The sequence below is a fragment of the Podarcis tiliguerta genome (assembly GCF_965153285.1).
Source record: "Podarcis tiliguerta genome assembly, chromosome: 3".
NCBI lineage: Eukaryota > Metazoa > Chordata > Lepidosauria > Squamata > Lacertidae > Podarcis > Podarcis tiliguerta.
The window spans coordinates 26,953,004-26,976,914 of NC_139536.1; the positions used below are offsets into that span (position 1 = coordinate 26,953,004).

Here is a 23,911-nt window from a genome sequence, read left to right on the forward strand (position 1 = left end):
AGAGCAAATGTAGGCAGTTGTGGGCATGAAAAACAGATCACTCTAAGATGCATTAGAAATGGATCCATGAGAATTATCCAGAGATGTGTTATGCGGAAATGCATCCCAGTATATGGAAACCTCACCAATTAACGTCAAATAAACTATAATTTACAATACAGATCACAAATTATATGCTATTTTGCAATTGATTTCATGCTTTTGTTGAAGGAATTTCATTGATCTCTATTTACAAAATGAACCAATAAGCAGGAAATGATTTTCTTTTAACTCTTCACAGAAATTGAACGGGTTTTATCACATTATTACTCACTTCCACATTAGTAAATTAAAAGTCAGCCGTTGCCCCTTTTAATTTATAAAATGGCATATGTCTTATCAACGCTATAATGCAGAATCTCTTAATTGTTTAAAATAATGGCATGTCTCTGCCCATTATTTTATTCTTCTGAAAAGTTATGTCTTCACTTCCTACCATTTATTCTTTAACAAGCAGAAGTCTTCACCAGCCCTACCTGGATATGCCAGGGATTGAACCTAGTTCCTTCTGCATGCAAAACAGAAGCTCTACCACAGGGCTATGGCCCGTCAACCGTCTGTACAATAGCTGGAGAGCCACAGCTCTGCTTTAACTAAAAAGGTAAAGGTAAAAGCAACCCTGACCACTAGGTCCAGTCGTGACCGACTCTGGGGTTGCGCGCTCATCTCCCTCTATAGGCCGAGGGAGCCGGCATTTGTCCGCAGACAGCTTCCGGGTCATGTGGCCAGCATGACTAAGCTGCTTCTGGCGAACCAGAGTAGCACACGAAAACTCCGTTTACCTTCCTGCCGGAGCGGTCCCTATTTATCTACTTGCACATGACGTGCTTTCGAACTGCTAGGTTGGCAGGAGCAGGGGCTGAGCAACAGGAGCTCACCCCATCACGGGGATTCGAACCGCCGACCTTCTGATCAGCAAGTCCTAGGCTCTGAGTTAAGCTTCAAATGTTTACCCTACTTTAACATGAGATGTGCCAGTTGCTATGAATGCAAAATATGGGCAGAAGTCTGTTTAAAGACTGCTGCTGTCTCAAAGCTACTGTTAAGAACACCAGGATATAAGAGTAGCTCTGTTGGATCAAGGCAAGTGGTCCATCTAGTCCAGCATCCTGTTCCCACAGTGGACAGCCACATGCCTATGGGAAACCTATGAGCAGGACCTTAGCACAAGAGCACACTCCCTTCCTGTGGCTTCCAGCAACTGATATTCAGAAGCTTACTGCTTCCAAACATGGAGGCAGAGTGTTATGTACTGAAGTTCTCACCCTGGGCTAGCAGGGGGATACTGTAGATAGTTTTCACTCAGGTCCACATATGCAAATAAGGGATTGAAAGTGAAGTTCAGTGATTGGATAGTTACAGAAAATGGTTACTGTTGCGTTCTAGTGGAGCTCTATATAAGCAGGCTGGCTGAACCCTTCAGTTCAGTTCTGTTCTGGCCTGTGAATAAACAAGAGCTGTTTGAAGAATCGCTGTGTCGTCTGATATGTTCACCCACAACTTAACACAGAGTATAGCCATTGTGGTTAGTAGTCACTGATAGCCTTATCCTCCATGAATTTGTCCAATCCAAGTAATCCAGATGGCTGGCCATCACTCTTTCTTGTGGGAGCAAATTCCAAAATTTAATTCTGCAATGTGATGAATAAGTACTCTGGTTCCCTACAGGCACCCCTGTAACACCTCTGTGGAGCTTCTAGGAAGAACAGGAATGCATGTGTGGCGGAGGTTTTCTCCCAGAAGCACAAGTTCCTATCAGGCAGAATGTGGGCTTCCTGATGCTGGATACATGATCAATGCCTTCGTCAAACCTACTCTTACTTGTAAGCAATAAAGCTCTGGCCTAATCCAGCCCAATACCAGAATCCTGCGTCCATTCTTTCGGCCCTCCCTGCACCAGTCACAGACATCATGTTCCTGTGGCAGCAAGAACAACCATAAGATTATAATCTCTGAGACTGCATTCCTATGCACATTTACCTAGGAATAAACATTGCTGTACTCAATTGAGTTTTTCAGAGTAGGCATGCATACAATTGCACTATGAATCTCTTTATTATGTAGACACGTTCCTAAACTTGTACACAACCCTAACAACTCCCCTGGTAAGGGAACTGCTTTTTCTTTTTTCACTATCCATCATGTATATGCTTTCCGAAAAATGAAGGGAGGGATTATAACTCTGCCCAGCATGCAGAATCAAGACCATAGGTTACGAACATTTCCCTTTGGTTAATAGCACAGCTGGTGGAACACCAGTGGTGATTGGTTGTGTACAGAGTGACATCAATGTAATAGCTCCTGTCAAAAAACTGGTGTGCATATGAAGTTTCAGAGACTGTTTTTATGGTGTCACTGACACCTAAACCATCGTGATATTGTGTTAAAATCTAGTGAACCTTGGAAGCTGTAAATAATGCTTTCTGAGGCGTCTCTAGGAAGAGTAACAAAGGCCTCAAATGTTGTTTCCAAAAAAAATTACTTCCATATAACAAAATAAGCCACTCTAGAAGTGTGGGAACATGTTGTGTTTATTTAGTGATGAGGAAAGATACGTTTTAAGGCTTGGCTTTCTTCTGCATGGCTTGAAAGAAAACTGAAACACAGTCTAAGCTTATTTATATTCAGGCTTTGATGCTAGAATTGCTAAACATTCTGCAGCAAAATTTTGGCTGACCTGAAGTTTAAAAATACATGTTAAGAATTTAATTAAAATTCAGAAACTGGCCATATTTTTACAATTTGCTTTTTTAAAAAAGAAGTTGCAAATCAAGATTCAAATTCCTATCATCATCCTGATGAAGCAGAGCTAACCTAAATGTGGTTTATCTATGTAAATATCCATCTGCATAAGGTTCATATATTGGCCTCCACCGTTAGCCATATTTTTCAGTATTAAATCTGAATTTCCTTGCATGGCTGGTTTAAATGAGGTCATTACATCGCTATCCATGGCTTAATGAATATTTCTTTGCTTTCTCATTTCAATTAGTGAGGAGTCAAACATACTGGTCCCAATCCTGAAATGTCTTTGCTTGCATATAAACAAAGAGCAACTTCACTGAACTCAATAAGGATATGCATAATACCAAAGTCATTTCAACCTTAGTGCTACTAATAGAAATCCTGCTTTAGAGAAAACCATTTTGGACAATTATTTTACAATTCTTTTACATCAGGTTTATATCACTATAAATGGAAAAGTGCTTTACTAATCGCAGCAAATCTGATTCTTACATCCTCATACAAAATACGCTTACTTGGAAGCAAAGTCTATTCATTCAGTTGATCTGACAAATCAGATCATATGGGTCAGGCACTAACACTAAATCTGGGGTTTCTTTGAGTTTTGAGAGTGAAAGCATGCCAAAATGAGAGGTGCCAGGTTTTAATCAGAATTAAGGCAGCTTTGTATGCTATGCTTTATACATCAGCAGAACTTCCATGTACAAAACACCTGCACATTTTACAGAGTGAAGAATTCAAACCTGAGTAAAATGTGGCAACGGTTTTTAAGATATTCTCAATAACTTTTCCAGTTCACTTCATATTATTTTTTTACAAGTATGTGGTGAGTTGTACATGTGTGTCCACATTACACTTGGCAGGGTGAATGCAACAATTTGTACTCCAATGTTGCTCTGTCAGTAGTTAGCTGTTTAGTAAATTTATAACCCACTTTCGAAATGGACTACTTAAAGCAGCTCACAGCATATGTAAAAATGTGTGGATGCATTATTATTATTATTATTATTATTATTATTATTATTCATTCAATTTATATACTGCCCTTCATCACAAGATAAAAATACAGTGGTACCTCGGGTTAAGAACTTAATTTGTTCTGGAGGTCCATTCTTAACCTGAAACTGTTCTTAACCTGAGGTACCACTCTAGCTAATGGGGCCTCCCGCTGCTGCTGCGCCGCTGCCACATGATTTCTGTTCTCATCCTGAAGCAAAGTTCTTAACCCGAGGTACTATTTCTGGGTTAGCGGAGTCTGTAACCTGAAGCGTCTGTATCCTTGAGGTAATAAAATGGCACACTTAACAGACCATTGGTCATATAATCAACTCTCCCCTCTTTTTCCTGGAATAGTTCCTGCAGGGCAGCTGGTAGGTGCTGGGCAGGAGGGGAGTCCAGCTGGGGACAGGAGCAGACTGCTCTCCAAGTGCCACACCAGAGATGAGGAGTGGAAGATGGTGAGGAAAGAATGGTCCTTTACTTATGCTGCCCACCTTCTATGGAATGTTCTCACCAGGTAGGCCCACCTGGTGCCAGCTTTGTCATCATATCGGCACCAGCCATTTTTTGTTTTCCCGGGCAGCACCAATGGTTGGATGTTTGTATTCTCTTTTTACTTGTGGATCTTTATTATGGTATTTTATGCTCACTGTAAATAGCTTCTTGACTTCTGTGTGGGAAACATTATGTAAATAAACCTAATCTAACAACCCAATATTGTCTTTGCCTCCCTCCCTGTGGAGCTCAGACTCTCCTGCTTGCAAGATCAGCTCTCGTAATTCCACAGTAATAGAGACTGGCTATGGTTCTTCGGTGGAAGACATTCTGTGCATGTTCAAAGGCATTCTCACCCTAATTATTGTTTTGTATGCTCCCATTTTGGCACTGAAAATAGGTTTCCAGCTAGCCTTGGCTTCCTGTGCACTACAAGCAGTAAATTAGGACTGAATGACAGAACAAAGGATGGTGAAGCTGTAATGCAATCTATCATGGTCGACTGTTGTAGAAGTAAGCAGAGGTCAGCCATAGCAGAGGATTCCATTCTAAAGCACGTTTAGGGAAATGCTCCTTTCACATTCTATTCAGCTGAACAGATTTACCTGTTCCTTGATGTGCTACAGCCTTGTCCTGACAAGCAAAATCCAGTTGCATAATCCAACACCCAAACAGTTCACACATCAAACAAGAAGTGTAAAATAAGAAGTGAATAAATAATTGGCACCGAGAGAAGGCAAACGGGAGCACCAAAGTCAGTAGGACTTTTCAAGCATTCCTGCTGAACACATGTGCAAAAACCCTTGATGACTTTTTCAAGTGTCCAGAATAAATTTTCTTTTAACAGTAGACTACCTCTCCCCCCCTCCAAAAAAACAGCAAAATACCCCATAACTTTTTTGTTTTATCAAATAGGTGCATGGAATTTGGAGACTGAGTAGCACCTCCTGAGGGGATTAACCCAGCCAAATTACAGATAGTTGGGTGCAGGAATTTTTGTGCTAGCCACAAGTAAAGTCTGGTTTTTTGGGGGGAAATAAAGAACTAGCAAAATAAAGTAATAGTAAAGACAAACACAGAAAAAAGAACGCAGCTGTAAAAGAAATGTGAACCTAACCTTAAAAATCAGGGCCAAAATGGTGGTGGTGGTACAATAAGAGAATTGTGAAGCTGTCTATGTAACTAAGACTAAGGACTCAGCCATACAGCTGCAAAAAAAAATGTATTGTGTTGTAAAGTGCATTATACAAATGTGACTCTAGATGGCGATTGTGAGCTATGCGAATTCAATATATTTTTCAAAACTTTTTTTAAAAAAGCATTTTTACAACATTTCTGGTTTGTGTGCGGATTCCACCTAAGACACAGAAACTGAAGTATTTGATTTTTTAAAATATTTGAATAAAGATAGGACTGGGATTGATAGGGAAAGGTTGGAAAACAAGAAAGGTATATAGATTAGAAAAGCTAGGTTGGGTACTGAAGGATAAGACAAGTTGAACAAATGCCAACAAATTCTTTTTAATGTTCAAGGAAGTCCGCTACCTCCCACTTCCTCCTTATTACTACCTATGTTCAGGAATACAGTACTCATATATATCTCTTGTGTACAAAATACACTGGAGTTATAACTAAAAACAACTAATTTTTAGGCAGTATAGAAATAATATACAGGCAGCGACCGTTTTAGGCATGTCCAATGTGTGTGTGACCATAGACACACACACACTGCTGGAGGAAGGGGTGTATGGTGGGGGCGGTCTGTCCCCTCAGGGTTGACACCACTGCACCCGCCCAGGACACTCGCCCCACCCCCATGGGCAGCTAGCCCCACCCACGGGTGTGCACCACTCCGGGTGCCAGAGCAGTTAGCTCCGCCTCTGCACGTGTATCATGTCAAACCGGAAGTGATCTGAACAGAATGGAGTCAGGCTATTTGCAGGGTTTTTCTATAGTGTTTCAAATATATGCAATTTTACTTAAACGCGCAGTGCCTTGGTATGTAATCTTCGCGTAAATTGGGAGTCGCCTGTAATACATAGCAGTCATTTCTGGACCATCATAGTACAGAGCTCTGGTTGTATCCTCAATTGGGAGGAAGTGGGAGATGAAGGACAGTCAAGAGAGACACAATGAGCTGCGCTGAAAACAGCTACAACTTTTGATTGCTTCCATTGACAGTGTGAAGTAGACAGAGAGGCCACTTTGATGTTGCTGTGACTGCTCTATGGGGAAACCAATGCCTACCTGCAACATCAACCAAGGTAGAAATATGCTACAAGACAGCGAACAGCGTGAGCTTCTCCACGTTGCCCATAGACACAGTGCATTGCAGTCCATATGATGTACTTGCCTGTACACACACAGGCTTCCATCTGCTTAGCTTCTAATTATTATTATTATTATTATTATTATTTATTTGTACCCCGCCCATCTGGCTGGGTTTCCCCAGCCACTCTGGGTGGCTTCCAAAAAAGATGAAAAATACACTAAAATGTCACATATTAAAAACTTCCCTGAACAGGGCTGCCTTCAGATGTCTTCTGAGTGTCAGGTAGTTGTTTATCGCTTTGACATCTGATGGGAGGGCATTCCACAGGGCGGGCGCCACTACTGAGAAGGCCCTCTGCCTGGTTCCCTGTAACTTGGCCTCTCGCAGTGAGGGAACCGCCAGAAGGCCCTCGGAGCTGGACCTCAGTGTCCGGGCAGAACGATGGGGGTGGAGACGCTCCTTCAGGTATACTGGACCGAGACCGTTTAGGGCTTTAAAGGTCAGCACCAACACTTTGAATTGTGCTCGGAAATGTACTGGGAGCCAATGTAGGTCTTTCAAGACTGGTGAAAATATTTCTTCTCCTGAAAATATTTCCCTGCTTGGTTACCAAGCCCAGTTGCGATGTTATGAACACTAAACTCTTGAACTTTATTTTTTTAAAAAAATTATTGCTATGAGGAAAGTAAGAATCCATAACCAATGTTTGCCAATCCCAAAGGTGTGCTTAAAAAAACAAACAAAAAACTTTTCCAGTTCCATTAGTCAGCAACCAACCTATGTCTATGGTAAAGGAAGACAAATCCTCTTCATATAGGGTAAATGGTTGAGGAAGGCAAAATGAACAATGGCCTTTTGCCTGGATTGGGGTTCATTTTAATCCACAGATGTGAACTGAACTAATCTCCAGGATAGTCCCACCCTAGCAATCTTGCCCCCATCCCAATGAGTATTGGGCTGACTAGCTAGAAATGGACTAGCTTTTTAATGGAAGATGAGGTCAACATCAAGCCACTTATAAGCTGTCATGATCCATACATTTTTACCTGCTCCTTTTCCCCGTCCATAATGGACTCAACGCCCCTGCCAGAAGGTAGGCAACTGCTATTTCCCCATCCATATGTAATATTCTTCCTTACTGTGTACTATAAAAGCGGGCAGGCGGGGATTAAAACCAGAGTGGTTAAGATACATTGTGCATATTATTTCAGGATGAATACTTTTTTTCTGTTGACTTTCTCTTGCAGCACCCCCTGTGCAGCCCACCTGTGAGCTGGGGAGAACAAGTTTAATTTATCATTAGCAGTTTATATGCCCTTTAATTGGAATCAATGTGCTAGCCTAGGCAAATTGTCTATGTAGACTCCCCTGAAATATCTGCATACCTTAAATGGCATGATAAGCTTGCTCAAAGGAGGCAGACAATTTACATTCTACCGGTGTGTTATAAATAAATAATAAGAACAGATTAGAATTATGCATTTACGCCTAGTAGTGAGTGTGAGATGCATAATTCACAAGTGGCGAACCCTTAAGAGACTTCTGAATTCCCCAATCTGAAGCATGCAGATCAAGGGATATTTTTCAATTCCCTCTGTTCCATGCTTCCATTCCTTTTGCTCGCTTTCCTGGGGACCAAGCAAGGAGCTTCCTGATTACTTCTTATCAATTAAAGTGAATTGTTAGAACAGCTTCTTCTTTTTGGAAACCGGTTAAACAAATATTTTAGTGTTCTTCGCAATGGCCATCCCAGATAGTAATTCAAGAAGAACTAAATTTGTAAGAAACAAACATGGCCCGTCCTAAAACATTCGAACACTATATCCATAGGCAATTTATTTATTTGTATGTTTCATTTCTTCCAAATTAGGGGTAGAGGTAGTGTTGGACTGCAACTTCCATCAGCCCCACCCAGCATAACCAATAGTTAGGGATGATGGGAGTTGTATCCCAACACCTGTGGGACATCATATTGGATAACCCTAATCTAAAGAGTTCAACAAGGCAGTGTCCATGATCTTTTATCCTGTCAACAATCCACTTTGGTTAATTTTGCTTAGAGATAGTTAGTGACTGGCCCACAGTCATCCAGTGAGCTGCAGGGCTGAATGGCAATTTGACCCTAGGTCTCCCTGGACCAAGTCCAGTGTTTGCATTCACAACAGCACACTGGCCCTCCTTGAATTTATCATACTTAGTAAGGATTTGTTCCACTCAGCCATGCAACTCTCTATTTTACATTTCCACAAGCAATTTACCTCTGGTTGCATGACAGAACTAACATTATAAGGTTCATGCTTCTCCACTTCAGTGTTAAATCCCCACACTAAACATTAACTGGGTCTTTTTCATAGTACAGTGGTACCTCGGGTTAAGTACTTAATTCGTTCCGGAGGTCCATTCTTAACCTGAAACTGTTCTTAACCTGAAACACCACTTTAGCTAATGGGGCCTCCTGCTGCCGCCGCCGCCACACAATTTCTGTTCTCATCCTGAAGCACAGTTCTTAACCTGAGGTGCTATTTCTGGGTTAGCGAAGTGTGCAACCTGAAGTGTATGTAACCTGAAGCGTATGTAACCCGAGGTACCACTGTACTTGTGCAACTCCCTCTGTACAGAAACACTTAGCTGGCTTACTCATTGAATAACAGAATCACAGAATTGTAGAGTTGGAAGGGACCACAAGGGTCATCTAGTCCAACCCCCTTTAATGCAGGAATCTTTTGCCCAAAGTGGGGCTCAAGCCTATGACCCTGAGAATAAGAGTCTCGTGCTCTCCCAACTGAACTAAGGAACACTGTGAAGGTTTATTTCACCATGCACTTAGTTTGTGTTGTATTGTTAGATTTTATCTGGCCAAGTGAACGAAGTCACAGAAACAAATTGTACAAATAGCCATTTTTATTAATTTATCAAGTTCCGTGTTGTTCTACCCTGTCTGGATCCTCAGATGACTTAAAAATTTAGATAACTGAGGGTGTAATAAGATTAACAAGGGACTGAAAAACTTCCATGCTCCCATCAGCACAGCCAAAGTATTCTCATTAAATATGGGTTCAAACTAGAACCCATATTTAAAGATACATTATCTGCAGATGACACTATTGGGTCTGAAATCACATTTACCATTTATTTCTTTGTGAGTGAAGCATTAGGCACCAGATGAATAACCCTACAGGATATCTGATCTATAACATGATTTAATCTCTTACTAAGATCTTTCTGCGCTGGGAATCAGGGAGGGGAACAGTGTAGAACACACCTATGGGTGAATGGATAGGCAGAAGACAGAGTTCCATAACTCCATTATGACTACAGAATATTCATTTTTCTTATATAAACCAATGCTGAATTGGAAGGGCAGAGAAGTAGCAGTGGATTCATCAAAAGAGTAGCTTCTGTAGTCTCTCTGGTTTGACAGGTACACTAGAATTGTAATTATTGACGTGTCTTCTAGAGAAGCATCCTCTGGGATTACCACCTTAAAGAAATCAGATTCCTTGTAATTTCACTAATTTCATCTAGCTGAAATCAATCATTTTGTCCCTTGAAATTTCCCTTTGATCTTTTGGAAATGCTTGGTACCAAAATTTTACTTTCCACTTTTTAAAAACTTTCCCATTCACCAGAAACAGTTTGCTTTCCGGCTTTCTCGTTACGCTAAAGCACCATCTTTTTTTTTTTTAAGAAAAGCACTCTCATATTACTAATATGTAGGTAGACTTTTTCACCTTTCCATTTTTTTTCTCCCTACGTTTTATACTGCTTTGAGCATTTTTCAGCATTGTTCAACTGCCATTCACTGTGAGTTATATTTGCATATAAATTTAAACAGAAAGACTTCAATTATGCATAGATTCACATTCCTAGTGCAACTTAACACTACAAGGAAAAATGATTGTGTACTGTTGGAACAATCATATTAACTCCTGCCAACAACACAACAGGAGTCCAAAACATTTCAGCTGACAGAAGGAAAAATATCATTCTACCTTAATGTTTAAAGAGAGCTATGTGTGTCTCAATTATCCAAACACCCTAAATATCTGACACATGGTGTGCCTTTTTCTATGCATCTAATTAAAACCAATTTTAAACTGATTTTTGGGGTGAAGATTTATAATAGTGTAAAATATTTTAATGTGAAAATGAAGGCTGCTTGTACTGAATATATAGAATAATTCACTGTTTGATCAAACATGATCACACATGAGTATCTGCATCCTCCTCATAATTTAAAAAAATCAGTGCATATTGTAGATGACAGTGGGGGGGGGGGGGGTTGAACCAGAGGCAACTTTCAGTTGAAAGTTGATTAGCAAAGACTTGCCCCTACAGTACTTTAGCGTTCGAAGTATCTCCCTACAACAATTATATGTCAGTATTATCTGCCTGTTGCAGAAGGGGGACTGAAGCGGAGAGGAAAAAAAGAGCTTGCCTAAGACCACTTGTTGATTTCATGGCTGATGTGAAATTTTAACCAGAGACTTCCTGCATCAGGGAGCCCAGTCTATTAAACCACTATCTTGCACTAACTCCAGATACAGGAGGTCAAGCATTGTATTATCCCTATAACTCAGAAGGACATCACAAATGGGGAACCTTTGGTGCTTCAGAAGTTGTTGAACGCCCATTAGCTCTAGTGGGCATGGGCAATGGTCAAGGACTGAGCTTCAGATCAGCAACGTTTGGACGGCCAAAGGTTCCTCGCATCTGATTTATATCATTAACTACTGACTGTACTGTTGCACCAAGCCACATTAACTAGCTCATAATGAAGAACTTCAATATGTCTACTTGGCTATGTTCAGTTCTGCCACCCCAGCTTGTGAATCAGTGTTCATGTTCTATGAAGAACCTAAGGTGCTCGCTCAAGCTATTTTGTTGGCCTAGGCAAAATGTTATTGCATTTCTGGCCCTTGCATCTTGTTGTACATGGCAAGGTAAGGGATCGTGGTTCCTTGAAATGTTTTCCAGACTGTATCCTCTTTGCCATATTCTACATAAATGAATGGAAGAGACTGGCACAGAACAAGGGGAAAGGGGAGTGATCAGAGATGAGAGAGGCAACATCTTGTTCTAAAGGTCTGGAATGGGTGGTTAAGTTGTGTTTCCCCAGAATATTTTTCTCATTAGGTTGGAGCTGTGCAATTCTGCCTCCTCGGCAGTTGCCAGCTCAGTACCAGTAACAAGTCACACAAAACTGGGGTCCATCTTACAAAACTTGGAAAACCTTTTGAGGGATTTAAGGATGAGTGTGGGTGGTGGTGGCAGAAATGCAGAACCAAGGGTCGGTTCATATGTTTGTTCCAACTCACACCCACACTTCAAAACAAAGTAATTTCCCATAAAATACTTTTGTGCGGCAGTGGCTCCATTTATAATTTAAAACTTACACAGTACTTTTGGATCACAGGAGTCATCAGGAATGTTGAGTCGCCAAAGTAGCAGAACTACAAAGCTCTGTAATGGAAGCACTCTGTAAGAGCTGCCTGATCCCAACAGACAGTTTACAAGCATTGTAGTCCCTAGGTGGAACCACAGAATGGCAAATATGTACCAAGCAATAGCTTGGTCCCTCTGTCTAGATTAAAGCTGGTTGATCTAATAATCAAAGACCGTGTACAGAACCAACTCTGTGTTAAGCAAGCTTAATCCTATTTTAAATCAATGGGTGAAAGCATGCTTAGGTCTTGTGTTTGATTGTAACCACAGTCCCACTAGCTGTGTGCCTCATAATTATCATAAAATTATAAGATATTTCAGGGCATGCTTTTTAGCTACGGGGTCCACAGCAATACAGTCTCATCAGCATTAAAATCTGCTTTTTCTCTAGCTCACTATTTTTTTTCCTACTTACGTCTGCAGACCTCGTGTCACTAAGTACTTTGCTGGGATGATTAAATAACAACACCATTCCTTAAATTATGAATCCAGATGTTTATTTACATGCCACCATATACATTTGCTAGGAATGGCATAAAAAGGAAATCAATACCAGCAGGCTGAAGTTGCATTTACACTGTGCATCTGCAATAATGGAGTTTAGTATTTGCAGTAATGCCATCATTGGAACAGTAATGAACTCTCTTTCCTCATCTCCTTCATGATAACCATCTAAAAAGATTAAGTTTATGCCTTACTTAAAGAATGCTAATCTGATGTTTTTCTTACATACTTCAATTTATGTTCACTTAATTTTAGTGCTTGTGCACTATTTATTCTTTTTTGTAATACATCATCTTTAACTAGAACCAAATTTATATGGTAAGTATATATCCGTATGATGGCTATGAATATATCCATCCCATAAAATTGTAACAACTTTTGAAGCTAAACTGCAGGTTATGCAATAAGCTTTGATCAGAGGAAGACATATAACACCATATTTTAGAGTAATAGTTGAACATCATGGGAAACAGAACTTAACTTAAATGCTATGGGGCTTTATGTAAACAATTTGGATGATTGGTACAAAAACCTAGTTTCAACCTTAGCTGTGCTTCAGTGCCGGGCAGGGATTGTTCAAGCAGCAAAACACAGCTATAACTCTCTTTACAGCTCTTATGGTCTTTTGCATCTAAATATACTGTAAATTTGAATCAACAAGTTTGGCTAATGCATATTTTTGTTTGTTTGTTTGTTTTTGCATATTTCAGAACGGGGATGGGGAACTTTTGGCTCTCCTTATGTTCTTGGACCTCACTTCGAGACAGCATGTCTACTGGTCAGAGATGACTGAATCTGCAGTTCATACATCTGGAGGGCCAAAGTTTCTCATCTCTGCTTTGAAATGTAAACCAGCAGGTTTTCAAAATATGAGGATACTTCTCTAACATTCTGGGTGGGATCCATGGCAGCAGCCATGCTACTAGTTCCACATGCCAAAGCAGAGTGTGCATCTTGGACTAAATTGCGTTCCTGTGTTGACTTGCAAACCACTTTGGGCTTCAAAGAAAAACAATCAAAATCCCACTGTGTGCAAAGCCTTTGTCCTCACCTGAAGCAGCTGTTTAGATCCTGCCCTCACTGTCTCTGAACATATAATCAAACTAAGAAGCGTTTTCCCCCAGCATCCAGATTTAGGCATGCTGGTATATTATCAAAGCGTATATACTTTGAATCTTGTGGCATGCAAAACTGCCTGTGCTATGTTCTTTGTTGCCACTTAATAAGGCCAAGTGGGTATGCTTCTTGCCGGACAGTTGCTATATTGATCCCTTACCAAAAACCAAGCTGATATTCAGCTGCTCTCATCAGCCAGCTATATTCCACATAGCAGGAAATAAAGGTCTTGCCCTTTCCTGGCCTCAGTTTTCATTTATGAAGAAAATTATAGTTCTGAGTGAGAATTCTTTTCTCTCCCCCCCCCCACCTCAATAGAATCGAAATACTGGTGGGTCTAATATCTTACAAAATTTCTGCTTGTAAATTTGAAAATGTAATTGTAAGTTTGAAAATGGCACAGGCTTAGTTTGTAATGCTTTTGAATGTCAAAGTACTTTAAGTTTTTTGCCTGATTAAAAATAGCAACCTTGAATCATGCTGTCAATATCTAAGAAAAGTATAAATTCCCAGGAGTGTGTGACCTGCTGAGGATTTAAACTGGCAAGTGACCTGGAGCAAAAGGACTAGGAACCATACCCTTTAAGGGCCAGGTCATCACATTCTTTATAGGTCCCAGTTGCAATGCCTTATGTCCAACCTAGCACATTCACCATGACCTGGACACTATGCAGATATTAAAGACCCAAGAGCTTGGTATTTTATTAACTCTGCAATTCCTACTTTACTTTATTATTTCCATTTAAAGCAGATTTTCTACTCAAACATTTAAAAAATACAGAAGGAAGAATAATGGAACTCTTCATAAAATGTAGCTTGAGCCTTGGACAGTTAATACTTATGAACACATATATTTTTTCTAAAGGATGGGAAAGAGTTTAAAGAAGATAGCCAGCTAACGCTTGGTTAACATACCTCTGTAATACTATTATACCACAGTATATTCTGTTGCTTAATGAGAGAGAATGCATAGGACATGTTCTAGTAGAGCCAAATGAGAAATTTAGACACGGCATATGAATGACCCTGCTTCTCAATTCAGTCGCACAATTTCCAGTAACTTCACGGTGGCAGAGAATGGCTCAGGTTCCCTCCAGAAACAGCTAACACTTCCAATGGCTTCAAGGGTGATTTGCGTCCTTCAGCAGTAAGTGGAAACTTCCATATAATGTGTAATATTATTCCCCGTGTGCCTCACAGGAGAATACTGTTAAATGTTAAATCTTTAGAGGACGATAATAAACTATCGCTTTTGGGTCTCTACTACATCCACTGGTTGTGTTGCCATCATTCATTACCATCCTAGACCAGGTAGAGTCCCCAGTGCAGCAGGTGTATTTGATGTGATACACCTGTAATGTTCAGTTACAGCCCAGGGGTTAACAGCCAGCCAACAATAATTATCCTGCTATATAGGTCACAGTTCTTGTAATATCTATATATTACACAGTGCCTGTAATATCTACACTGACAACATTATTTTCCTTCAAACACAATTCTTCATTTCCAGTTTACATTCCCACTTCCCAGTACAACACTCTGTTTTACAGCATTAGCCACTGCCCAGTAATTCTAGGATCATCTACTCTGCAAGTTGTTGCTTACTGTGCAAACTAATTAATGCAATGCTTTTGATTCCAGGAAATGTAAAAGAAACTACAGAAAGACCCTACCATGGAAATTCAATTTTTAGAATGGTTCATTTTAAAATAGAATCTGAAGCTTAAAAGAGCTCATTAAAGCAGGTTAAAAGCAACATGTTGCTTAAAACCTTAGAGTGGCATAACTGAAAACATAATTAAAATAGATATGTAAATTCCTGTTAAAAGCAAATGCATGAAAAAGCATCTAGGTTTCCCCAGTTTAGCCTCAGTATCCTGCTTTAGAGTTTCTATAGCTGCTGAGACATTGTTTAAATTCTGGTTGCAATGCTGTACCGTAACAACATAAAGCAATGGCATTCAACCAGTGTGCCATGGCACCCTGGGGTGCCTTGAATGATGGTCAGGGATACAACCGGCAATACTGGTCTCCCCTCCCTCTTCTGATGTCCTCTTGCATCTCTGCCTCCCATAGGCTTGCATGGCTGTGTTGCAATGGCCCTGACTACAAGCTCCCCAGGTGAATGGTTCCTCTGGAGCTGGCTAGTGGATGCTGAGCTGAGGTGGCCTCAGAGTAAACAAGCAAGTGGGTAAGGGAGCCCAGCCAGTCCTTGCTGTTGGGAACAGACAGACAAGTGGGAGGCTGGACAGGAAGGCAGGCACTGTGCTGGCCTTTCTTCTGCTTGTTGTGTGCAATGCTTGCCTGAGAACCAAGTGTATGGAGCCAAAGGGCAGCCTTTCCATTATGCAGGCCCGGCAGTGCCCATTCAAGGCGAGTAAGTTGATGACTTCACCTCCAATCAGTCTCTGTCAATCTACTAAGGCTGGGGGCATCCTCTTCCCAGGTCCCTGTGGAGTGGCATCAGGAAGCACCTCTCTTTGGGGACGGGGTGCTGGCTCAGAGCCCAGAGCACTCCCAAGGAGAGGAGAGAGGAGTGGAGGCTGAGGGAACACTCCACAAAGGAGGGTGTTCGAAAAGGCATGAGGAACTGCCAGCTCTGCAGGCAAGGGGTAACATAACTGGACTTTTGAGGCTCAGAGTGTGTTTCCCCGCGGAGGAAAGAATGTAGTTGGTCAAGCGAGCCATGGACTCAAAAAGATTGGAAACCTCTGACATAAAGAGACAGATGAAGCCCAGCAATTCTCATGTGCCTCAGAAATAATCTTCCTTCCACCATCTTGCTACCATTGTTGCAAGCACACTTTGGTGAAGAGAAGTAATGTATTTACATGGGTTATTCCATTTTACCTTCAAAGAACTCCGTAAAGTAGATTAGGCTGATGGATAGCCATTAGTGGGACCAAATTTGCTCCACCCTGACCCCTTACCTGAAGGATGGTTGCACTGACATTTGGTGTGGGACAGGAGAACAAATTAAGGCCATAGTATGCCTCCGTAGAGTATTACAGGGTTGTGGCCACACCACAGTCATCACCTACAGCTACAAGATTGGGAGTGGTCTGGAGTGTCCATAGGGCTGGGCAGGTACAATAGGGGAAATGCTCTGCTGCAAGACCACTTTGTACATGTTCAGCCCCCACATACCCCAAGGCAAGGTGGGAGAAGTACACCCAATCTTAGCTTAGGAAGTCACTGTATGCAACAGTTGACCTACCCAGGCGATGTGAGAGGGATGCTTCCCCCTTTACACAATGAGTAAGGTCACCTGCTCTCACTGATTGATCGGCTCTTATTGTATTTCAATAAATATGACCATTCCAAAGCTCTGTCAAGCTGGAATCACCAAATGCTGTGCATAAAACTGCTAAAACAGATTCCTCCTTAAACCCTAGTCATCATCATTTCTATACAGTACTGGTTTTTCCAGATTATGATCTAAGTGCCTCACAAATACAAATAATCATTATAAATGTACAACAAAAACACAATAGTGTCATAATCCAGAGCTGTAACCAATATATGAAGTTGCCTCTTCTTAACACCATATGGTTGTGAATGTTCTGACAAAGGTTTTTGTTTTGGTAAAATCTTTTTGTGCTTATCTCTGTGCTTATTTTTAGAAAGTGTTTTCCTCGTAGCCAAGTGCTCAGCAGTCGAGGCACAGACAGTGTGTGTGTTCTCCCCTGGATCATTATGTTACCCAAATCTGATCAAAGGACAAGGGACTCCAGAAGCTTGTCCAGCTGTGGTCTTATAATAACACCATTAGGTTTTGCTCCATAATCAAGGCCCCTAAAAGTCAACGAAGCTTTGGGCTTAGTATCTGCGACAAGGTTAACTGAAATCTGCTGCAAGGATAACCACTTTAGCAGATTGTATCAGCAGGAAATATTTAAACACTATTTAAAAGGATTTTAAATAAGGAGATTTTATTTAACACTGCCCAAATGCATGGCTAGAGGAAGTGATACAGCAGACATGCCACAAATAGACATACGCCTCTTCTCTACTGATCCCCATAATGTTACACCAAGTAAATGGCCTAAATCCATCTGTTTTCAAGCTAAAACACTGATATGCCAAACTCAGCTAGCCCGATTTGCCCTTTGATTTCGGGCATGCTGAATCTGCATCCCAGATCTGTAGAATTAATGACACTCAGCACCGATCAATGGCGATGTCACTGTTGTCAGTCAGACTATGCCATCTTATGTTTGCATTATAACTCTAAGTGAGATGCTTGATTATTCCATAAACCCAGCATAATCAACCCATTGTAATGGTGGGGTGTTAGTGGTGATTTAGTTTCTTATCATTCTCACAAACCTTAAGCAATAAAAAGGGAAGATTCTATGGTGCATTGTGAACACATGCATGATGTTCTTTCTACATATTGTAGTTGTAAGTTATTGGGAGGAACTCTCTAAACCTAAGAAATTAATTTCAGAATCTACCTAATATTTGGGATAGGAGGGGAAATGCAAGCTGCAGAACTGTGTCAAGACAAGGAATCCCTGAGCTGGCTCATGCCTGGCCAGGCTAGTTAAGTGCAGAGACCTTAAGAAACAATACTGGGGCATTCAGGGACATTGTCCTTCCCACACACACACCCTGGCTCTGTGGAGTGGACAGAGAGAGGAGAATTGGCAGGTTGCCAAAGTGATAGGGGGCATGCTGCCTTGGGAAAGAAATGACTTTTGCAGAAAGGTTTTCAAACATGATGACAAAGGTAACAGGAAGGAGGTTTGGGTTTTGATGAGGGGTGTGCTGGGAAGGAGGACAACCAAGGCCAGAACAATCTTGGCTGCTGACTGGAGAGGCTGCAACCAAGAGACTGAAGAGCATGTGTGACTGCATTGGATTCAAGCTAGCTGAAGTTGTGGGAGAAGCAAGGAGAGGCACTCATAATGCTATGGACTCTTCCTCTCTGTGCAGATCCAGGCGTATATGGGTGTAAAATAAACCAAATATCTTAAAACGCTACAGCCTCCACTGTTCCCTGAATACACAATTGGAATCCCTGGAAGCTTGCTACTGCATGGCAGAGATCAGGGTGGCATGGAACAATACTGTATTTACTCGAATCTAATGCTCACCTTTTTTGGCCGAATTACATTGCGAAAATTAAGGTGCGCATTAGATTCAATGGCGCATTAGACTCAAGTAAATATGGTATACTCTGGTGTTAGTTGTCATAACGACATCTTTCAAAATCAAGGTGTGTTTGTATGAATTCATCCAAATGGTGAATTTGAGGTGTGTGCAAATGGGCTATCATTTCTAAGGCACATACCCAATCTAAACTATGCATTAATTTGAAACACATGCCAAGTACACCTTTCCCTTATTAGTGTATTCATGCTTGGCTCCCCCAGTTTCATAATGCGAAATAATGTATCTGACACAACAACAAAAACCACCAGCCTTCTGCACTGGAGTTCAACCCCATAAACATTTCCTCCAAAGAAAATCTCACTGAACTCAATATGAGTTTACTCCCAGGAAAGCACACATAGGATTACAGTTGGATTTGGCCACAGTTTTTTTTCCTTCTTCTCCCTTGATGGCCTTTTCATCATTGAGAAGCTGCATTGCTACTCATGTGATGGCTGAGATTGAAAGGCATGATTTGGATTGGCTCAGGGTAGTTCTAGGCTGCCACCGTTTCCAGATGGGATTCACATACCAGTAAATTTAGTTGCATAATTCAAGCTGATTTGGAGTTCTTGCACAAAAAAACACACATCCCCCCAAAAAACTGGAGGTTTTAACCATAAAGAAAGTGATGGGGTATGCACTGGAAAGTGTGGGATAAACCTTGATGCAACATCATTTAATATCCCCCTCCCGAAAACAAATAAGAATGAACGCTCAAGAAAGAGCCGGTCACCTCCACACAAACTTTGAGCTAACAAATTAGGGTAAATCTTCAACAAACAGCTCACCTGGGAGCCTAAGAATGATCTTTTCCCCTCCTGAGAATGAGCCTGGCTAAGCTCAAAGTAATTAAAGTTAACCTGGACAACCAGTGTCAGCACCAGGATTTGGGGGGTCATTGGGAAAGATGCCTTTAATAGGACCCATCCCACACATGGGCCTACCTCTGTTCTGCTGCCTATACATTTGTCCCATCCCTTTGGGTTCAAACTGCCCAGCCACACACACACACCCGGGAGATGATAAGAGGAACAGACACTATAGTTATTGCTTCTTGCTCCTGTCACCGCTTGCATGCCAGCAACAAGTCTAGATAGTTTGTTTCTTACATCCTCCTAGATTCAGTTCTTTAGCTCAGGTAGAGGCTGTCGGTCACAGTGGCCTGAGTCCGAAGAACTGTACAACTAGTTCCACGAGACCCACAAGGGTTTAGCTTTGAGTTTCTCGAATACCTACCTACACTATATCGTGGTAAGTCTCTTGGATATGGATTAGCATTTCAAAAGTGGTTTGTGATACAGTACTGTGGTTTGCGCTGTTTAAATGGGGAAAGTTTTTATTTAATTCCACTGGGCATTTCAGAGCCCTTGGGAAACACCTAAAGCAGTTATTGAGATTCCTGGCATTCAATTTTTTTGCTGATATCTCACAAGAATTACTACTAGCTTGCCTAGTCTTACTGCAAAAGCATTTTCACCTGTTTCACAGAAAAGTGGCATAAAATTATAAATATATAAATTGTATCATTCTCAAACTGCATCACAAAACATTTTCCCCGCAGATCTTTTAATAATGCTTTTTATGATAATATTACCACCAGTCTGTATTCCAAATTCTTAGAAACCGAAGAATAAGACAGCACACACACGAGCACACACAAAAAAGATTGATGGAGATCTTGAAAGAAAAAAAAAGCCCCAAAAGATAAACGACACTACAAGAATATAGGAAAACCTGGAGGGGGGATATTAATTGCACCTATACATTTGATAAATATTTATTTTTTTGCAGAAGAAAAATGCATACTAGTTTAAACTGTCATTATGCGAACCTATATCCTATTTTTCATATTATTAGCAATACATAATGTGGTAGTTTATATTCAAAAATAAAACCAAAATGTATATACCTCATGTATTTATCTAGAAATACACCAAGGTTACTATGGTTACGGAAAATCCATTACCTTTGAATACAGAATGAAAAAGTTTGACTTAAAGTGTGCACTATTTATTATAGTATACATCAACAGCCTTCAGGGGGTTCTCTAACTGGGCTCATTTTTCAGTGTCAGAAGTGACCCACCACACTAGTAGCTTATGGGATGTGCACTGCAAGAAATGTTAACGGAATGCATTCTAGGTTTCCTGCACTAACTCAAAATGCAGAAATGCCACACATTTAAAGAAACTGTATCATCAGAAAATGAGTTGTGTTTTGTCCCACAAACTAGTTAAGCCAGAGTATTTAGATTCTGGCCAATTTCACACATATTTCCCATAAAAACGGGCTGGTGAGTCAGTGCAACTAATAGTTCAGTCCTGTGTTGTAGACCAGGCTAATGGAGTAAGAGTGGTAGGAAGCATCCATCCACATTGTATGAGCAGGTGCATCTGTATCCTGTGTCCTCAGGCAGCTGCCAAACCTCTAGCATGCTGGCAGAACCCATCAGCAGTGATCACTATCTGGCACCTCCTGGGCCAAGTGGGTTGGACTGGTGAATCTAGCATTGATGATACACTGTAGGAAATTTTAAACAGACCTACCTGCTTCCACTAACTCAGTTTGTGACCAACATAAAAGGCCTTTCCCCAATATAAAAATCTATGGCAACTGATTTGTGATGGCTCATTCAGCAGTGCAGGTCACCTCCTTGGTACTGTGGACAAACAGGCTTATGTGAACCAGTCCACAGTGTTCTATGTCATAAATAATAACAGTGATTATCCTAGTTCTGTGAACCCAAAACAGTATCATCTATGCAGAAGTTGTGAAGGTACCAGCAAGCCAGGAGAAAGCCCAAGGTATACAAAAGTACTAACGCTGGCTGACTATTGGAGTGGTGTAGTGGAAAAAAAGGGGAAGCAGGACTGGAATTGAATATCCTGCGCATATGTATTCCACATTGCCTGGTGCTTGATTCAGAAAGGGTAATCAGTCTAAAATGCCAAACACGAAGGTGGAAATATATCTTCTCCATTGCATTCCATACAGGACTCTGAAAAATAACTCACCTTTGACAATATGTTTTGTTTCATTTCCAGTATAAATAAGCTGATTATCCATGTATAAATAATATTGCGTTATAATCCCATTTGGTGTTTTTGGTGGAGCCCAACTCAGGAACAGAGATGTGGGAAATGAAATAGCTGTAGGTGGCTGGACATTTTGTGGAGCTGTGGGGGGGGGGGGGAGGGAATGAAGGAAAAATTTATAACACCTAAAGTAGACTTTACATTGAAATCTGTAATAAAATTTAAGACAATGATAGCTAATTGTTTAGACTTTGGAGACAACAACTTAACAATATAAAATTAACATATATTGAAAATGTATTTTTTTAAAAATAAAACCCCCATTTGTGCTTGCCAGTGTAGCACCACTGATTTGGTCTTATTTGCACCTCTAGAGGACGAAGGCAGGAGTAGCTTTGTCAGGAAGTTGGCTGCCCTCTCTTCAGTTTTTCACTTCTGCTTCGACAAAGCAATCGCATTCCCTTTGGCTCCTCTTATTTCTTCATCTTGGCTTACTTTATTCTTCCTTGTTTCACTTTTTAGCCCTCTTACAAGTTACTGTCTTTTTATTTCTTAAAAAAAAAGCAGTTTTAAGTATTTCTCCCCCTTCCCTCCTTCTCCTCCATCTGACTTAGGAAGACAGAGAAGCGGGCAGCTTTCCCAGGCTCTCCCAAGGTATTTCCACCCAGCTAAAACGTTTATTTTATTTCACTAATCATAGTTGTGGGCCACAGTAGTGGATCACAGCTGGGATTGGCAGCAGCTAGGATGCGAAAAAGTCTGCTGGAAACTCTACAGGCATGGGCATCAATCGCCGCCGCCCCCAACCAGGGAATTGGAACGGCCCTTTGCAGCAGTAGTTACAGCCGCTATCCCTTTGGTACCAGAGGATCATTACAGGTACAACTAAGAGGGCCAAACTGCTCCCTCTCCTATGATCTGTGAGAGAACGGATTTCCCAGATCAGACAAGTGGGCCCATTGCTCTAGAGACAAGGGGAGATCAGCTACCCTTGCCCCCCCCCCCAGTACACAAAACTGAAGATGGGGTCAACCTCTTTCCTGTAAAAGGTATTCCTGCCGTCATCCACCAGAGACACAAGTAAGCCCAACCCAGCGATGCAACACTGGACAAGGAAAACTACCGTCCAGGTAGGTACAATGGTACAGTACTTTCTGCTTTTCCATTTTGACAAGTACACAAAGTTGGTGTAGAAGAATTAATTAATACAATTGTGTACAATGAGAAATACTACTAAGCAATCTGCATACTCAGTGCTGTGTAAAAGACTTCAAGCAGGAGCAAGGAGGGCCTGATCCAGTCGGGATGGATGAGAGAAAACCTGAATGCCATAGCTATTTACACTGAACGCCATTCTGATCAATGCCAGAGAGGGTCTCCGCAATCTTCTGTCATTGCTCTAAGCTGTGGAACAGCCTTGTTGATCCAAGTGCAGCCTGATCATTCACAAGCCTTTTGCATAGCATCAGCCAATACTGGTTGGCAATGTGCATGTTAAATGATGAATGGTTCAATGGGGAAATGATGAAAGCTAGAGGGTATGATTGTTGTCATTCTTCTGTATCATCAGTGGATTGTTACTATGCATGCAACATGAGCATCCCAAAATAGAAACTGCTTACATTGACTTTGTGTCCAATCCTTCTGAGGGATAAAACACATGTTCCCCATGGCTTTATTTGATTTTTTTGTGAAGCAAAAAAATCATTATATACATGACAATACATCTGCATAAATGAGATTATTTCCCAAATCACCTATAGAATGCTCGTTTACACTACTGCAAGTATTTAGAAGATAAAAATAAGAGCTAAATGCTTTACAAAAGAAGTCCTCAGATACTATTATATTTAGTAAAGTCCATGGTAATGCTTGACTTCCATATTTATGTATTTGCAATTTGTTTGTTTTTTTCAAAGCCATCCACAAATAATCTAATTTTCATTGACAAATAGTAGCAGAACATTAACTTATCAATTCACTAAAATATCAGTGAGTGCATTTAGAAGACTCTAGATGCTAACTGGATTTAGGGATTTGGAATGGGACTTTAGTATCTCAGTAGACATTTTATTGCTTTTTACTCTTTATTGTACGCTAT

The 23,911-nt window shown here is 40.9% G+C and overlaps 1 protein-coding gene across 5 annotated transcripts in view; it reads right to left on the reverse strand.

Moving 5' to 3' along the window:
- The window catches only part of USH2A (usherin), a 418,893-nt gene that overhangs the window by 222,576 nt on the left and 172,406 nt on the right, over positions 1-23,911 (reverse strand). For all 5 annotated transcript variants that reach the window (XM_083433263.1, XM_083433262.1, XM_083433261.1 and 2 more), the window contains exon 32: positions 21,790-21,951. In XM_083433263.1, coding sequence (XP_083289389.1) covers positions 21,790-21,951 — 162 coding nt within the window. The remainder of the gene's footprint in view (positions 1-21,789; positions 21,952-23,911) is intronic.